At 38.1% G+C, this 19,460-nt stretch overlaps 1 protein-coding gene across 2 annotated transcripts in view; it reads right to left on the bottom strand.

The window, feature by feature from the left end:
* Positions 1–19,460, bottom strand: part of SGPP2 (sphingosine-1-phosphate phosphatase 2) — a 134,919-nt gene that overhangs the window by 12,567 nt on the left and 102,892 nt on the right. Inside the window, exons 3-4 of one of the 2 annotated variants that reach the window (XM_069104518.1) lie at positions 18,177–18,356; positions 14,674–14,763 (exon numbers count right to left, since the gene is read on the bottom strand). In XM_069104518.1, the coding sequence (XP_068960619.1) occupies positions 14,674–14,763; positions 18,177–18,356 (270 nt within the window). The remainder of the gene's footprint in view (positions 1–14,673; positions 14,764–18,176; positions 18,357–19,460) is intronic. The other variant, XM_069104519.1, reaches the window with a different exon arrangement.

Below are 19,460 nucleotides of genomic sequence, written 5' to 3'. Positions count from 1 at the left end.
TATATATATATATATATATATATATATATATATATATATATATATAATCTCTTTTTGTGGTGGCTAAGAATTGGAAATCAAAGGAATGCCTATCAATTGGGGAATGGCTAAAGAAGTTGTATGAATGTATATGGTTGTGATTGTAATGGAATATTATTATGTTTTAAGAAATGACAAGCAGGATGATGTCAGAAAAACCTGGGAAGGCTTACATGAACTGATGCATAATGAAATTAACAGAACCAGGAGAACACTGTACACAGTAACAGCAATATTGTTTGATGAAGAACTGTGAATCACTTAGCTATTCTCAGCAATATGATGATCCAAGACAATCCCAAAGGACTAATGATGAAGCATACTATCAGCCTCCAGAGAAATAACTGATATTGTTTGAATACAGACTGAAGCCTGTTAATTTTCACCTCTTTCATCTTTTTCTTTTATTTGAGTCTCGTTGTACAAAATGTCTAATATGGAAATGTTTTACATAATTGCTCATGTATAATCTATATCTGATTGCTTATCATCTCAGAGAGGGGGGAGGTGAGGACAGATAGAATTTGGAACTTAAAACTTTAAACAAAAATGTTTTTAAAAATAAAACATAAGTTTAACACACACACACACACACACATATATATATATATATATATATATATATATATACATGTATATATATACATATATATATTCAAAAAATCACAAGTCTCCATAGACTATAAACTCTAAAGGTGAACTTCCTGGAAATAAAGGAAGGTGGACGGGCATCTGGGAATCCTCTTCCATGTCAGACTCAAAAGGGATGCAAAGTTGGACTGACTGAAAGGTGGTCCCCTAAACTCAATTTGTAAATCTACAAATAATTCTCTGAATGACCCCAAAATAAGACTAGGAAATGAAGAAACTTGAAATGACCAAAGCTAGTAGAGAATGAGTTTGGAGTATTTTCAGTTATTCTTGAGCATGCTGAACCCTTGAATTTCTCTTTTTTTTCCTCTGAATAATACTTTTAGGAATTTATGGCTGTGAAGTCTTGGGGATCGGCTCTAAAAAAAAAAATACAGAGAGCAGCAGATATTTCATAAAGGTGAAAAAGATCAGAACTGAGTTTGGTGACATGAGGGGAAAGAACTTGGGAGGGAATAGGATATTTTGTCTGCAGCCCTGTAATTCCTGGCTCTAGTCACATTTTAACAGAATTGCTGATATTTGTTATTCATAAAATTTCCCTCTTCTTCGAAAGATACCAATCATTTCTATTTCTAGCTGTTCCAGAGACCTGTCAATATGGCAACATACTAGAATTGAGGAGACTTCCAAAGTTCCATTTTCCTCGTCATGTATATAGGAGAAAGACTGTTGCTGGGAGTAAGGAGGTCAGAGGCTAGACTCAGATCTGCTATATAATTTCAAGCAGGCCACATTACCTCTTCTGGTCTCAGGTTCTTTCAATAAAATGTGTCAGATGAACATGTTGCGTCATATGACCTTCCAACTCTAGAACTGGGTGATTATAGGTCAGTCTTTTTTATCTTAGTTTCCTCATCTATAAGACAAGAATTCTTTCTCCTCATTCTTAGAGGCGTAAGTAACAGTGAATATTAGACATCAATTGGCTTGGTGAGTTGTGACAGGTGAATGTAACAGAATGTTACTATGTTGTAAGATACAATGAATATAATGGATACAGCAAAGTATAGGAAGACACGAGCTGATGGAAAGCAAAGGAAACAGGATTGGGGAAACAACACACACAATGTCTCCAACAATGCAAATGGAAACTGTAATGGCCAAACTTTGGTTCAAAGAGATATAAGAAGGCATATCTGCAGAAGTGGCACGAGGACCTGTTGATATGCAACACTATATAATCTCAGACTATTTTGATATCTTGATTAGTTTTGCTGAATTGTCCTATTCTTTGTTATGAGGGATGGCAGCTGGCAGAGGATGTATAAAGTGAAAAGGGGAATGCTGGGAAAAATAGGTGATATAAGAACAAAAGATATCAATTAACATTTTAAAAAAGAATGTTGTGATATATATATGTATACACACACACACATATATAAATTCTAAGATTCTTGTACAACTGCACATGATAATCTATGTTTTTAGAGATGCTTGTAATTAGGGGGATAAGATGAAGGTTTTAGGACATCCTGCAGTTACAGTTCTGGGGGCTGCTATACATTATTTTGTACGCCATGAAATATCTTGAGTTGTAATTGTTTTAATGAGAAGCCATAAACTCTCACTGCAATCCTGGGATGATATTGCTGGTGGACAGTGAGCGATGAGTACACTACATTCTGACCTTAGCCTCACTTAGAATATTTCACCACAATTTGTACTTTTGTTTTGTGAAGAGATCAGCAAATTAACTATTAAGAATTGATAGGAAAATCAAGACTAAGAAATGAAATTAAATGCAAAATGAAATCTTAAACCCAATTTTTAACCATCAACTGGGAAACTGCATAAAACACTTGTTTTCTGTTCCTATTGAGAGATGAACTCCTTGGAAATTTTTCCTTTTTTTTTTTTTTTTTACCATACATTAAATCAACAAACATCTAACAATACAAAAAGAGAACAAGAAAGATGGTTACATAAGAAACCATGGACTGCTTTTATGTATGATTTTTTAAATAGCATATGCATACATACTATACACACATATACGTATATAAACATCATTTAACTTGGCAATAATGATAATAAAACTGCTCTATTTTTTTGTGTCCCCTTAGGCTATCGTGTACTAAAGTGTGATGCACTGTGTACAAAAAAAAAAGGTTTATTCCTGCTTTTTTTGAGGGGGGGAGTGTGAGGGGATATATATTCCTTCTCTTTAATCCAAGGTTCTAAACCTTTTCTCTGTCATGGATCCCTTTGGCAGTCTGAGGTTACGTGTCCCTTGTCAGAATAATGTTTTTAAGGGCATACAATACATAGGATTACAAAGGGAATGACTCATACTGAAATATAGTTATCAAAATATTTTTTAAAATAAGTTTACAAAGGGCGGCCAGGTGGCTCAGTGAGTAAGAGCACTGGCTCCAGTGTCAGGATGACCTGGAGATTGAATCCTAGGCTCAGACACTCAGCACCACACCCAGAAATAACTGGCCATGTAACCTTGAGCAAGTTACTTAACCCCGATTGCTTAAAAAAAAAAAAAGTTTACAAACCCAAACTTAAGAACCTTTGCTCTAACCCATCATCCCCCTACCTCCACCTTCCAGAGCAGAAACCCAAATATTTCTCTTTTTTTGGCTTTTTTTTGGGGGGGAGGGCAATTAGGGTTAAGCAACTTGCCCAAGGTCACATGACTAGTAAGTGTTAAGTGTCTGAGGCCCAATTTGAACTCAGATCCTCCTGACTCCAGGGCTGGTGCTCTATTCGCTGAGCCACCTAGTCGTCCCAACCCCAAATATTTCTAGTCTTACAAAAAGAATCTACATATTAGCCACAACTGAGAATGCTTAGTTCATTCTACAGGTACAGTCCATTACCTCTCCCTCAGCTCCAACATAAAGGTTCTACTTATTGGTCAAAATAACACTTTTATGAATGTAGACCCTGTGTCAGAGTTTTCCCGCTGGTCTCTCTGCTCGAGTATAATATTTTAATTGGTTTAACCAATTATCCAGAAACCTAGGAAGATCTTCCCCACTTGTTAGAACCTAACTGTAATACTACAACAGATGAGTCAGAATAATCCAAAGTCCTACAATGCTATACTCCCAAGGGTTACTTACAGTAGATGGGGAACACTAGATCCTTGAAGGGGCCCATCAAATATTCCTCATCCCATTTGGCAGTCTGACAAAGCCTGTGGATTACTGCTCAGAATAATAATTTTAGAATAATTGAAGGAAGTGCTAAATTTCAGTTAGAGATTAATGAAAATGAAAGTATTTTCCCCTCCCACAACATAAGTTCATGAACTCCCTGAAATCTATCCATAGACCCTTAGAGAGGAGGCCACTGACCCCAGGGTGAGAATCCTTTCCTTAAGTGGTAGTCAGTAAACACCAAAATAACACTGAGTCTGGAAGGGAATAAATGGAAGGGTTGAATAGATGTAGGAGGAAACACAAGTTATCAATCACAACATTCCTCTCTAAGAACTCTAGATTTATCAGTGATAGGTGGAGTACTGGATGTTTAGAAAGCCACCTGCTCCAAGTTCCTGATTTTGTTGACACTACTCAAACAATACCAAGGTTGCATCTGTATTTGTTTTTTTCCAGCAGAATAGAACTAAGGTAGGTATAGATTCATTGCATCTGTAGGAAAATGGAATCATAATTTCCTTTCCAAGGATGGCTTCCAAGAGTGATCAGGAAAGTATTTAGCAACAAGGATAAGAACGTAGATCTACTTTATTTGGGGCAGCTAGGTGGCGCTACAGTACACACAGAGTACTGGGTCTGGCATTAGGAAGATTCTTCTTTACGGGTTCAAATCCCCCTTCAGACATATAATTGCTGTATGACCCTGGACAAGTCACTTACCCCTGTTTTTTCTCAGTTTCCTCATCTGGAAAATGAGCTGGATAAGGAAATGGCAAACCACTCTAGTGTCTTTGCCTAGAAAACCCCAAATGGGTTATGAAGAGTCAGACATGACTGAAAACCTACTGAACAACAACTACTTTGTTTCCCAAAGTGTTTTAAACCTTATAATTCAGAAACAAGTGATATAGTATAAATGAAAATGAATATTTATTAAGTATATGATACATATGTTGGGTACTAGGCTGGTCATGGGGGCAAGAAGACAAAAACTAAGCAGTCACTGCCATGAAGGAATTTATATTTCATGGGAGGGAAATAATATGTATGAAGATAAATACATACATACACATATATACACACACATACATGTGTGAATGTATAACTTTGGAGAGGGTAAAGAGACTTGCTATTGAATAGGATCAAAAGGACCTCATGGAAGAAATCGCATGAGTTGACTACTGAAGAATCTAATTTCTAAACTCAACATAGTGTCATAGAGAAAGTACTTAATAAATGCTTGTTGTCTAAGTGACTCTTTTCAAGACATTAACATAGTGTGTGAATAACCTCATGGATACTATGACCTAGGACCCCCAAATTATTCCTCTTCTAATTAATTCCCTAAACCAAAGGTTAACATTTTTGTCACATACCCTTATTGGGGTTTATTGAAGTCTGTGATCCCCATATCAGAATAAGAGTTTTAAATGAGTAATATAAAATACATAGGATTAAACAGGAAAACAAATGTTAGTGAAAACATTCTATTTTCTTTTTTCTCTCCATCCAAGGTCATGAGTCTCCTGGAATTTATCCACAGACTCCTTCTGTGGATCCCAAGTTAAGAATCCCTGCCCTAAGCTGTTTTCTTTCTTTACTAAGGTACTTCCTTATACCTACCACTCCTCTTCACCAAACCAAAGTTGTTTCTTTACATCCTTTTATAGGCCCTCAGTATTCTTTGTTCTTTTTTTTTTTTCTTTTTGAAAGGCAATTGGGGTTAAGTGACTTGCCCAAGTCACATGGCTAGTTTTTGTGTCAAGTGTCTGAGGCTGGATTTGAACTCGGGTCTTCCTGACTCCAAGGCTGGTGCTCTATTTGCTGTGCCACCTAGCCTCCCCCAGTATTCTTTGTTCTTAAGACAAATTCTTCCATAACCTCCCACTTTATTGCCTCATCAAAAGAAAGAAGAAAAGGTTCGTATCTTACCAACCAACACCACCCTACCCCTTATCTCCACTGACAACTAGGTGGAGGTAGGGAAGGCAGAGTGCTAGGGAGTTCTCAGATCATTTTCTCCCAAAAGGGAAATGTATCACTCCTTACTCCCTGACCACTTCTTATGACAAAAAGCCAGATTCTCAATTATGTCATTCATATTCATAATGTATTGCAGAACTTCTCTGTACTTTGTACTATGGCTGCTCAAAATGGCTTAAAGATCTTTAATAAGTGAAATGGGTTTTGTATTTCCCATTTTTAGAACAGAGGTTTTTTTAAATAAAAAGAACTGTGTACAATCTGTGCCTTGCTTCCTCTGGTGATGGCTATTTGGCAGACTAGTGGGGGTGTCATGTAAAACCTGACTCAACAAAATGCCAAGGGAAAAATGGGAGAAAAAACAGAGGACTGGAGGTGGGAGCAAGACATAAAGGACAGGCATTTATTAAGTACCTTCTATGTGCCAAGCACTCACTGTGCTTAGGGTTTTACAAATAAATGGAAATGACAAAGAAATTATTAGTAATATTTTAAAATCAATATGAAAAAGTAGTATTTGTACATTAAAATGGCAATTAAGTCTTAATGAAAAAGTAGTATTTGTACATTAAAATGGCAATTAAGTCTTAAGTGACTTTGAATTAAAATTTATGCTATAAATAAAATTTTGATTACAACCATAGAAATATTTTTCTTGATGTCAAAAGTGAGAAAAGAATGGGTAACTTCCCTCTTCATTTTGTTTGATAATTTAAAATAATTTTGTCCTATACCTATAGTTTTAAAAATTGTTCATTTGTTAAAAATAAACTATGAGTAGAACATGTACTTGGTGCTGGTTGGAGGAGAATAGATTTAAAAAAGCACAGAAAAAATAATCCTTGATCTCAAAGGGTTTGCAATCTATAGTAGAGATGTGAGATTCTATCTTTGACTTAATAAACTCAAGATGAAGAATGAGATAGACATTTCTGGATATGGCAATGTTGGGATTTGCTTTTTTGACTATGCATGTCTGTTTCAAGGGTTATGTTTTTCTTTTTTTCAATTGGAGGCACAGAGAGAGGTGGTATGGGAGGGAGGGAGAGAAGAAAGGAAGGAAGGAGGGAGGAAGAGAGGATGGAAGGAAGGAAAGAAAGGAAGGAAGGAGGAAGGAAGCAAAAATGAGCCATTTTTTAAATGCATAGGATAGAAGAGAAGGAAGGTCAAAAGGAGATACAAAACCAATTGAATTTATTACAGTTAAAAAGGCAAGTAAGCTCTACTTAAAAGAGACCTGTAATTACATGTATAGTTCTTTTTTCTGTTCTTCTATCTATATGGAAGTACTCTTTTTATTTGGTATTGGTCAAGTTCAGAATTTTTTTTTTAGTATTATTGAAGTGCCACAGAGTCTGATGTTACACTTTTGCCCAATTTGTCTGTTAGCTATCCAGTAACGACATCTATTGACCTGACCGCCTAGCAGCCCAGCAGTAGCAGTCTGCCATAAGGAAAGGGCATATCTGTAGGATTTCAGTTCCCATGGTGGTTGGATTTGAGTTAACATTGGTCATTGGGAGAAGTTCTCTGGACTATGTCTTCCATATGCTTCCTATTCTTGGGCTGTGCATGAGTCAGTATCATGGTAAAGATCAGCCAGTGTGGACTGTGATAGCTGAGAGATTATTCTACAACACAAAAGTTTTAAAAATATATCATAGAAAGGCAACGACAGGAAAGGCAAGAGGTGAAGCTATAGACAGAAATAGAGAAAGAGAACCTCAGCCCAAAGAGTGACATGGCCATGTTGTTCCCAAATTGCAGTGTATTGAATCTGGACCATGATGACTCCAGGACAGAGATGACAGCTTTCCATTGTCCTCCACCTTGCCCAAGGGAATACTGGGAAAGATTCCAAGAAGTAGAAAGCATTGAATTCTAGGTATACACGCCTAGGAATAAATTCTGAAGTGCCCATTCACTTCTATTATGCTGAAGCATCAAAGCAATTGAAATTATAACTCCAGTCAGTCAATCAACTAGTATTTATTAATATGTGCCAGACATTGTGCTAGGTGCTAAAAACACAAAGAAAGGCAAAAAACAAACAAATCCAATCCAACCCCAAAACCAAAACAAAAAAAAAAAAAAACAGTCCTCGCTCTCAAGCTCCCAGTTTCATGGGAAGGACAATATGCAATTTTGGATAAACAAGGTATATACATGATAAATCTGGGATAGCATTAGATGGAAGGCACTGGAAAAGACTTTTTGCAGAAAATAATCTGGAAGTAAGCCAGGGAAAGTCAGGTGACAGAGGCAAGGAGGGAGGACATTCCTCCCTGGAATGGGGGACAGCCAGTGAAAATTCTTGAGTCAGATGATGAAGCACAAGAGGCATGCCAGTATCCAAGGGATGCCAATATCACTGGATTGCTAAGCAACTGGAGGAAAGTTAGGTATAAAGAGATTGGGAAGGAAGGAAGGGGCAAGGTTAGGAAGGTCTTTGAATGCCAAAAAAGGGTTTTATATTTGACCCTGGAGGGGATAGGGAGCTGCTGGATATTACTGAAAGGGGGTGACATGGTCAGATCTGTGCTTTAGGAAGCCTCAATCTGACAACTGTGTGGAGGATGGACAGTAATGTATAGGAGACTGCATTCCTTTACATGGGAACAAAGTGTTTGATTCCTTTCCTTCTTATTTATGCTGTTTCTTGTCTTAATTAAATGATTTTGCTTTTTGGATTTATGTGTTTCTGGTATGATTGAGGAAAAAAATAAGAATAATGAATAACAAATGGTAATCATGAGTTAATCAATGATTAATTTATTGTTGTTAATTTATTAATGTATTACATTTTATCATATTTGTTTACCTTTGTTTTTGTTTATTTATTTATTCATTAGGTGTTCCTTCAATAACCTCAATTAAGGAGACATGCTAAACCAAGGAACAGCTAAAAGGGTGGTACTGAAAAAAATGTAAAAAGCAAATAATTTGAAGCATGCTTAGAAGAATAAATGTGAACACTTGATCAAAAGTAAAAATCTGCCAGGTGTAGCAAGTTACTATAATGAACCAACCTGTGAGCTCTCTAATCTCAGGGTGTTGGGCACACCCTGGAAACACAGTCCCTAGTTCCTGCTATAGCTGGAAGAGCATGAGAAACTCCCTTTTTGAGGACAGCCTTGGTTAATTTCTGTCTTGGATACCTGGGGTGTTTCTGGTCTTCCAGGTACTACCTGGTCTCTGACCTCAAACTTCTTTCTGAACTCTGGCTCCTGTATGGTTTGTTTGACTTAGATCTTCTCCTTGGTCATATACCATGGGTCTCTGTTCTAGCCTGATGGCTCAGCTTGACTCTATGCTTCATTATTGACCTGTAAAGTGGTTTCTCCAAGTCATGGATGACAGGCAGCCTCCAACTACAATCAATTCCACTCATGGCTCAGCCTGGTACCATCTCTGTCACCTCTTGCTCTGGTCTTGGCCTCTTAAAGTAGTTTATAATCCTAGTTAAGCCAGAGAAACAGATTGCTCTGTTTCATCACTTCTTGTTTTGTCTTGGGAAAGGATATAACAATTATGGAACCTGTCTTTTTTTTTTTTAGTGACATGCTCTCTAAGAAATAATCACTGGAATGTGTGGGAAGCACTAAGCACAATCCCAATAACTTAGAAAAAAACAGAAAGAAAAATACATTTCCCTCCAAGGTCACAGAAAAATAGTAGATATAATACGATGGTAATTTATGACGGGAACCACAATTTAAAAAAACCTTGGCAGCCTGCATAAGAGCAGTAGTTCAAAAGTTAAATGGGAATTAAGTATAGGGTAGCATGTACACAGCCCTCTGCTCCCTCTCCTGCCCGTTCCCCATCCCCTCAACTTTTCAGCAGTGATTGGTGACTTAGGCTGAGCAGTCTTAGACATATTTGGGGAAAAATACACACACATCAAAACGTTACCCTCTGAGCTAGAATAGATTTTTGTGTAATCTGTAGGTAATTGAGTACTTGGCAAACTTTTTAGTGTTCTTTGATTCCAGCCAAGATAAATAGGCACACACATATATATGTGTGTCTGCATGTAGATGCATATATACATATGAACCCAGATATACATATATCAACATGCATATATGTATGTGTACACACACATATATGTGTATATTTGTATGAATGTATATATACACATGTGTATTGTGTACACTGTATATGCATATATATGTATACATACACATATAACTTACTAGCAAATAATCTAGCCAAATTATTTACTAAGAGTAAAGAAGGCATTCAGTAAAATAGGTCTGGGTTTCAGTCAATTCAAGTGGAAGATAAGTTCACAATGACTCCCCCATCACATGTCAATGATTTACTAGTAAAATCCAGGAGAAAAATAATATCCCTGGCTCCCTTTCAGCTTTACCAAATTTTTAGAGTTAGAAGAGATCTCTGCAGCCATCCTACTGAACTAATACCTGAAATGAATCCTCACTATAACATACCTAACAAGTGGGTGCAGTCTCTGTTTGGAGGCCTGCAAAGTGTGGCTGTTATTAATGAATGCCTTGGGGAATACTGAAGGGATCTAAGGCAGTTTTGCATAGGATGGTCAAGGAAGTGATACAGAGGGCAGAGTGCTAGACTTGGAATCAGGAAAACCTGAGCTGGATTACTGTCTCAGGCCCTAGATATGTGTCCAATGGTGGGTCAAAACAAGTCAACAAGCATTAATTGAAAGGTACTTTGCCACATTCTGGGGATACCAAAAAGGACCCAAAATATTCCCAATTCTCAAGCAACTCACAGTTTAACGGTGGAGACACCATGCAAATAACTACATACAAACAAGGTATAGTGGGACGATTCCATGGCTTGGTAGATAGAGCACCAACTCTGGAGTCAGGAGGACCTGAGTTCAAATCTGGCCTCAGATACTTACTAGCTGTGTGACTCTGGGCAAGTCACTTCATCCCAGCTGCCTCTCCCCAAAACAAACAAAAACAACAACGACCAAGATATAGATGGAACAAATTGGAAATAATCTCAGAGGGAACACACTAAAATTAAGGAGGACTTAACCTCAGTCAGCCTCAGTTTTCTTATCTGTAAGAATATCTACCTCACAAGACCGTTGTGAAGATCAAATGAGATAACATATATCAAATGCTTTGCAAACCTTCGAGTGTTATAATAGCCAGCATTTCCAGGGCACATGAAGGTCTCCTAAGTATTTTACATGGTTTTTTTTTATTTGACTCTCACAACTACCCTGTGGGGAAGGTGACATTATTATCCTTTTTCTTTACAGATGAGAAATCTGAGGCAGACAGAGGTTAAGTGACTTGTCTAGGGCCATCCAGCTAAGTTTCTGAAGCAGGATTCAAAGTCAGGTCTTCCTGATTCCAAGTCCAGCACTCTATGCACCGGGTGACCTAGCTATTTGTAACTGAAGTAACCACAAGGATATTCCTACTAGCTCTGGCATGTTTTGCCTTTTTTTTTTAAAAAATTCTTTTATTTTACTGAAGAGATTCATTTATTTATTTTTACCATCCATTAAAAAATGTTTCTGAGTTCCAAATTTTCTCCCTCTCTCCCTTCCCTCTCCTATCCATTGAGAAGGCAAGAAATATGATATAAAATATACATGGGAAATCATATAAAACACATTTCTATACTAGCCACATTGCAAAAAAAGTAAGAAAAATAAAGACAGCAAAAAAAAAATTATGCCTTAATCTTCACTCAGAGTTCATCAGTTCTCTCTCTGAAGGTAGATAGCATTTATCACCATGGGTCCTTTGAAATTGTCTTGATCAGAGTAGCTAAGTATTTCATGGCTGATCACCCTTACAATGTTGCTTTTAGTGAGTACAATGTTCTCCTGGTTCTGCCCACTTCACTTTGCATCGGTTCATGTAAGATTTCCCAGTAGGTCTATTTTAATGTCATGCCCCTAATAATACCAAACTCTCATCTCTCTCTCTAGGCATGTATAAAGCACGGGCCAGGTGTGCCCAGGGGAACACTCACAGTAGACCATGAGGAAAGACCAACAGAATTGCTTTCCCCTGATGTCCAGGAAACCCAGTTTCACTCTGGGCATTCCTGTGTTTCTATTGCAACTGAAGGGTGATAAAGTTCTTCCCTCCCAGCAACCCTGTATGCTACTTGGAATAAGCACCTATTCACAAATGAATAAGTTGAGGGACACAGCTCAAAATTCTTGAAACTGGAGCTTGAAACCAAATCCTTCTGACTTGACAGTGGGGTAACAGTGAACAGAAGATAAGGGATCAGAACCCAGATTATTGTGATACTGAGTGAACTCTATCTTAGCATAATAGAAAGGAAGGAGAATTGTAAGAGGATTTAAAGATTTGAATCTGGGGCTCTTTAACAGAATGGAGCCCAAATTACTACCTACTACACTTCTGTAGGTAGTACATTGCAAAGGCAGCTAAACTTGGAGTTCAGAAGATCTGAGTTCAACTCTTACCTCACACACTTAATAGGCAGCATGCCCATGGACAAATCACTTAACCTCTCTGTGACTTGGTTTCCTCATCTGTAAAGTGAGAATGATAATAAGAGCACCCACCTTGCAGGGCTGTTGCGAGGATCAAATGAATTAACATGTCAAAGTGCTTTGCCAACCTTAAAGTGCTATATAAATGCTAGGCATTATTATTGCTCTGACTCCAAATCTAGGGCTCTTTCTACTGTTGCACTCACAAGGAACATACCATTGGGATGTGGTGACAGCCTTACACGTGCCCAGTGTTTCTAGTATAACTTTCCTTGGGGGAAGGGGAAGAGAGAGGACTCTGCATAGGACTATAATTTAGAGAATTAGTACCTTACTTTATTATTATTATTGTTATTCAGAGGATCACATGTCTAAATCTTGAAGGGACCTCAGAGGCCATCTAGTCCAATTCCTTCTTTATACAGATCAGGAAATTGGAAGGTTAATTGCCCAAAGTCACACAACTAGAAAATGGCAAACCTGAGATTCAAACCCAGGTCCCAAGACTTCAAGTTCAGTTCTTTTTGAACCATATCACTCATAGAAATGTAATAAGCTAACATTTAACTCTATCCTGCTAACAAGCTCCAGACTCTAATCTTTTTATCATTGTTTCGATGAATTCTCTTTCCCTTCTTGCTGCTCTAAGATATAATTCACTCATTATCACAATAGCCTGGTTCCTTATTAGGTATCAGCTGAGCCTAGGTCTGAAGTTGATGGGGACAAGGTTGGAAAATAATGGAGGAAAATCAGAACCTCACCCTCACTTTGAGAGTACTTTCTTCTAGACTTTCTCCAAGACTGTTGTCCCTCAGAACAGGTGTACTAAGGTCAAGGGAGGAGTTCAATATTTCTGCCCTCTAGGAAACCATCCCATTATAGGAAATGTTTTGTTGTAAATCTATTGAATTGGTTTTTATATCTACTTTCAATTCAACCCTGTAGCCTTTCATACATACTTTAATGACAAATTTAAACCTTAATTCATAAGATTAAAAAAAAATTTAAACTAAATTATATTCAAAATAGCACCCCCTTCCCAAAAATGCAAAAAAAAAAAGCCAACAAACCCAAGAGAACTCTACTTAATTCCATATTTAAGTCTACAAACACATTTGGGAGCAACCTCTGTACCCTCCAAAGCAGAAGTGTAGCAAATTGAGAATTTTTCTCCCCACCAATTTCCCCCTGGATTCTACCACTTCCTGTTTAGGTCAAAGTGAGATGGGACCAAGAGGGAAGGAGAGAGGTCCCTACAGTGTCTAGTATGCTAGGACCTGATGCTAATCAGACAATATTCCCATGACCGGAGCTACCCTTACCCCAGAAATGACTCCAGTAATTTCAACATCCATTAGTGATTCCCTCAAAGTTAAGTTCAGCAGCCACACAAAGAAAGACCATAAAACCTCTTCATGGTATTTTGAATTCACCAAGATCCTTGACTTGTCTCCTCTGAGGCAGCCCATGTCACTGGAGTCATTCTTTTGTTTTATGCCTACCACTGCTCCGTTCTTGCACTCGTGGTTTTGGACAGACCCCTTTCCTCCAGAGTCCACCGAGTACTGCGGCTTCTATTGCTTAAAAAGTCTCTTTTCCTATCTCTTTCCACCTCCCTCACAAACAGCAACAACTAGCACTAGTCAACAATTAAATTCAACGAATATGAATGAACTGCCTACCACCCACTTTGGGCAACAAAGGGCTAAAATGAGTTCTCTTCCCCTTTTATGGCATCTGATAAAGGCAATGTTCATCTTTCACATAGCTGGGAAAAAACATTCAGCTAGTGACTAACTTTTTAAAGTAACTTTTTCCTTTCATTTTCTTCGTTATTATGAACTTAATAGTCATAGAGAAATATAAAAGAATATAATATAAAATATAAAACTGAGCCATTAGTTTTTTAAATTGTATTTAAATTTAAAAGAGTGTTTGTGTTCCCTCCTGAAGTTATTTTTGTTTTTGTTTTTTTTTCCCATGTATTTTTCAGATATGGCCTGGGTGTTGATTTGTACCTGATTGTACACATTTGTTATAAGGAGAACTGTATGCATGCGTGCGTGCGTGCGTGTGTGTGTGTAATATGGTGGCAGGGAGTAAGTTAAAGAGTCATGAGTGATGGATAGGCCAAAAAAAGAAAAGGAAAGCAATGAAATCACTTTCTAAGTACCAATGGAGCTGATGATAATATCGTGCCCTCTTATTATTATCTAGGGAATTGGTTACCAAGGATATGCATTGTCCTACAAAATGACCCAGCACAGGGCTGATGGGAAGATGAATTAAATTGGAAAAGAGTTTTACAAATACAAATAGCTCTAATGGCAATGGAAAGTTCATCCTGCTAATTTACTATTCCAACATTCAGCTCTAGACTTGAGAACAAATCCTTACCAGAACTGTGTGCATGCCAGTATAAAGCCGGCTAAGGGATACCATGGTAGAAAATAAGATGGCCAGCATTAGTCCCAATGTAAAGGGGTACTGTGGAAAGAGAGAGAGAAGAAATAAGAGAGTTTGCATGGCATTTGACATTGATATTTCAACATTCCATACACAAACACAGCCCAGTGAGTTATCCTTCCTGGTTCCCATCTAGCATTATCCACATTAACAATCTTGCCATATAGACCCAGATATAAGAACTAGGTAACTGAAGACAGTGAAGGATGAGGGGTGAAGCTATGGCACTGTACCTCTTACAAGAAGGTATATGGTACAGAGTAGAAAACAGACCTGTGTCTGAAGCTGCTCAGTTGAAGTAAATGGAATTTCTGTGGCCACTTTCTCTTTGAGCTCATGGTTTTATTGTCTTGGCCAATGGAAGTTAGGCATGAGGGAGTCAACAATGCTGCCACCAGGATGTTCTGAGTAGCAGTTATCTTGGTGATATTTGCTGACATTTTGGTGGCGCCCAATTGTGACAGGAATGGCAGTAGAATGCAGTGACTAGAGTGATTGGAATTGGAGATGGGAAGATTAGGGATTCGGAGTTGGAATGATGTGTTGGCTGGGCAAGCCTGGCCACATCTCAGCCTCAGGTTCCTCATCTGTAAAGTGGGGACAATAATAGCACCTACCTCAGAGCCTCGAAGGCTGTCATGAAGGCCCCAAACCAATGAATACAAAGTATTTTGCAAACCTTAAAGTATGATGATGATGATGATGATGATGATGGTGATATCTTATGGGGATGATGATCCAGGAAGAGTAGGCCTGACCCAGGAAACTACATACATATATATAACTTGGATAACTAGAGTCCAGACTCAATTCCATTTCTTTCTTTCTTTTCTTTTCTCTCTCTCTTTATTTCTCTCTCTTTCTTCCTTCCTTCCTTCCTTCCTTCCTTCCTTCCTTCCTTCCTTCCTTCCTTTCTTCCTTCCTTCCTTCCTTCCTTCCTTCCTTTCTCTCTCCCTCTCTCTTTCTTTCCTTTGCAGGAACTCGGGTAAAGTGACTTGTCTAGGGTCACACAGCTAGTAAGAGTCTGAGGTCAGATTTGAACTTAGGTCCTTCTGACTCCAGAGTTGGTGCTCTATCCATTGTGCCACCTAGCTGTCCCCAGTTACAATTCAATTTCAACATTATCTAGCTACTGAAGTCTGGGGCCATGGAAGGAACAAAAGGAGAGTCTGATCACTAACCGTATCTAAAAAGATGTCATTCCCATCCTCAAAGAGCTAAGAGTTACCTGGGCTTTATTGTCTTTACTCAGGGATGACAATGTTTTAGAGAGCTATGTGTCTTCCTAAAATTTAACATTCATTTGGCTTTGGATGTTTAGGCACATTCATGTTAAAATTAGCAGTTAATGCTGACACTGGATATGTCATCCACATATGTTTAGATCTGTTGAACTAAATGGCTAATTTTATTTATCATAAGAATATTGCATATATGAAAAAAAAATCAGAATGCCTTTGCTACATGTGAACTGAAAATGATTAGAAAAAAAAAAGATTCAGTGTAGTCTGCAGTTAGACCCACCCAACCTCTGTCCTGAGGACAGTCTCCTTTTTGCTTCTTGAGTCTGTGGTGACAAAAACACACTGTGAGCAGCATGGTGGCAGGCTGGTAGCAGCAGCCTGAGGATGCTGGTGCCTCGCCCACAAGTAGCTCTTGGCCTCACCTCTCTCAGATGACATTCCTATCAGAAGTTAGAGCGGCTGAAGACACTGGCAGCAACAGCGTTTATATACCTCCCTCTTCAGAGGTTATTTTGTCTTGTTTTCTAATGGAAAATAAACCCACCACTCTGTTTTAAGTAACATACTAAATTGTTAAACAGCACTAAAATGTGTCCCCAGCTTTGGGGGGGAGGGGGTTAAAAGGATGGATATTTCCTCTTAAAAGTGCATCTCACTCAGACTTAACCAAAGTCTAAAAAGTCATCTCTAGGCAGTCTATACAGTTTACAGGAATGGTTCTCCAAAAGGGGGTGGGGGGATGATTGTTCTGTTATATAACTGTGAAGGAGTCTCCTCCTCCCCTCTCTAGTCAAAGAATTACTGGGAAAAGGTACATCCTTCCCTTTTATGGGTGGTGGGAAGGAGTGGGGAGATTATGGGTGCCTAATACTGCAGGCAGAAACTCCGGTGATACGTTGGCTTGTTTTTCAGAGCTACATTTCCCCCTTTTTTCTCTTCTTTTTGTTCTTTGATACAAGGAATAGCTTGTGGGTAAGAGAAGAGAGAGGGGTGCATTGGGAAATGAAGATTATGTAAAAACAAAATATATCAATAAAAAGGAATAAAAAAAATCAAAGTAAGGCAATCTTTTAAAGTTGCTAAAGGAGGCCTTGGCATAATTAGCATTCAAGCTATTACATAATCATAAAAAAATTAACACATTTTCCATCACATTTATTAATCTCTTAGCAAATATGTTGTAAACTTAATCCCATTTAGTTCCTTCCTAAACAATGCTTTGAAGCCATCAATTAGAGTGAACTATCCCTCATCAAGAGTAGGAGGGGCCTGGGAACCCTTGGTTCAAGGGTGATGACTGCTTACTGCTTCTGGCTAGAGACAACATGACCAAATAAATTTGGTGGTTTCAATTCAATCCTTTGGGACCATTTGTTCAGATTACACAACTTCCTAAGTCTGGTTGTTCTAAAGAAAAGACCAAGAGAACTAGAATTTAAAATGTAGGCCTGGCTATGATACTGAGAACAATAATACTTAAAGAAAGTTTTATTCGGTGCCTTAGTGGGTGTTCGAACAATCCCACTTAGTCATTTACTCAAGCTGTTTTTAAGGGAAAATTCTGAAATGAAAATCTGTTCTCTTAAAGTGAATATAACACCACCCCTCTCTGCAAACCCCTCCCCAGATAGGGTCTATCTGCTAGAGAAGAAACAACAGATGAATGCGGGTAGTAGTAGCTCTGTGTTTTAATCTCAGTTCAGTCAGTTTCTAGATATATCATCTTGGGCAAGTCCTCTCTAATTCTGTTTCTTCTTCTGTGAAGCTTAGTAGGTATTCTCTCTCTCTCTCTCTCTCTCTCTTAAATAATTAGTTTGTTTTTAGTTTTTAACATTCCCTTCCATAAGATTTTGAGTTTTGAATTCTCCCCCCCCTTCTCCTCCCCCTCCCCAAAACGACATGCAATCTGATATGGGCTATAATTATACATTCATATTAAACATATTTTCACATTAGTCATGATGTAGAGAAGAATTTGGGAGGAACCAAAAGAAAAGGAGAGCAAATATTGTGTTTCCATCTTCATTCAGACTCCCAAGTTCTTTCTCTGCATGTGGATAGCATTTTCCATCGTTAGACTTTTGGAGTTGTCTTACATGTAGATATTCTCTTTCATTTCTAAATCGATTCTATGATTCTTGTAATTCTCCCCTCAGTAGCAGAAGGACCACCAGTAGGGTTGCTTCCTACCTTGTATCTGTTCATCGTGGAGATGAGGAATGTGAAAGAGATAGCTGTTGCCGCCATGGCATGAGTAGATGGCATTCCAAATTCATGAGCTAATCTCTTTTCTAGTTTCACAACAGGAGGAGAGGAGGGCCGGGGCCACTTCAGAATATCTTTGGAGACCTGACCTATATACATAATTATCTGCAAAATAAAACAAATGAACTAAATTTAAGTTGGTGGACATAACCTAGACATTCAACTGATGCAACTGGTTTCTCAGTCACACTTTGGAGATGCCCAGTGTCCAAGAGTACTGGGTGCTGCCTCTCACTCTGTACCCATCCTGTTGCCACCCATCTATAAAGCATGGTAGGATGCTGGGATATATTTCAAGAGCACTCACCTTCTGCAGCCTCAGAACTACTGAAAAGCTTGTAATAAGACATGATGGTCCAGAATGGCAAAAAAGAAAAACAGAATAAATCAAATCAGGCAGGATTTTCTATTCCAAAGAACTATTAGAGGTTTATTATTCTAAAGGAAGAGCAGTTAAGAAAGGTAATTGGAGTCCATTTGACAATAATCAATAAGCCTGAAAAAAAATAGGTCACATAAGTATTTTTTACACTTTTAGTTTTATTGATTTGTTTTGTTTGTGCATTATTCAGTCAATCTTCAACGTTCTCAGGGGTAATGTTCCTTTAAAAAATGGCACAAAAGCTAAAAAAAACAACAACATGAATGTTGATACATTGAAATAGAGGGTTAGGTTCCCATGACCCCCCCCCCCAATTGTAATCTTTCACTAGAGAAAGATTCAATGCTGAAAATACATACAATTCTTTATAATAAAACATCAATTCTGATTATATGACTCTTTCTAACACAGTGACCCTGAAATAACCCTTAAAATGCAATACACAAAATAAAATTGGTAACATGGAAAACATTTTTTCTCATTAGTAATTCCCTAGAATTCTGTGACTTTCTTGTGCTAACATCTCAAAACAAAAACAAAACCATTGATTTGAGACAACACTATACTGCTGTAAACCTTTCTACCTGGACTGCCCTCTGAAATGTAAAGGAGAAGGTGCTGTGATTTTAGCCACTGCCATCAGAAGATGCTGAGAAGGGTAAGGTCTGGACATCACCTCCAATACTCCAAATGCATGGGGAGCTCTTTACTCTACAATAGTAGGGGGAACAAGATGAGTGAAGCACCTAGTAGAATAACAGCCACTCCACAAACCTGCAGGCATTGCCCCTTTCATTTTTTTCTCTACTGTATATAGCTGCAAATGT

This window comes from Petaurus breviceps, unplaced genomic scaffold, assembly GCF_028583685.1.
Source record: "Petaurus breviceps papuanus isolate PSGF00001 unplaced genomic scaffold, PetGlider_PUasm1.0 688, whole genome shotgun sequence".
In the NCBI taxonomy this organism is placed as follows: domain Eukaryota; kingdom Metazoa; phylum Chordata; class Mammalia; order Diprotodontia; family Petauridae; genus Petaurus; species Petaurus breviceps.
Note: the sequence above shows the minus strand (reverse complement) of the source record. Positions and strands in the feature narration are given on the sequence as shown.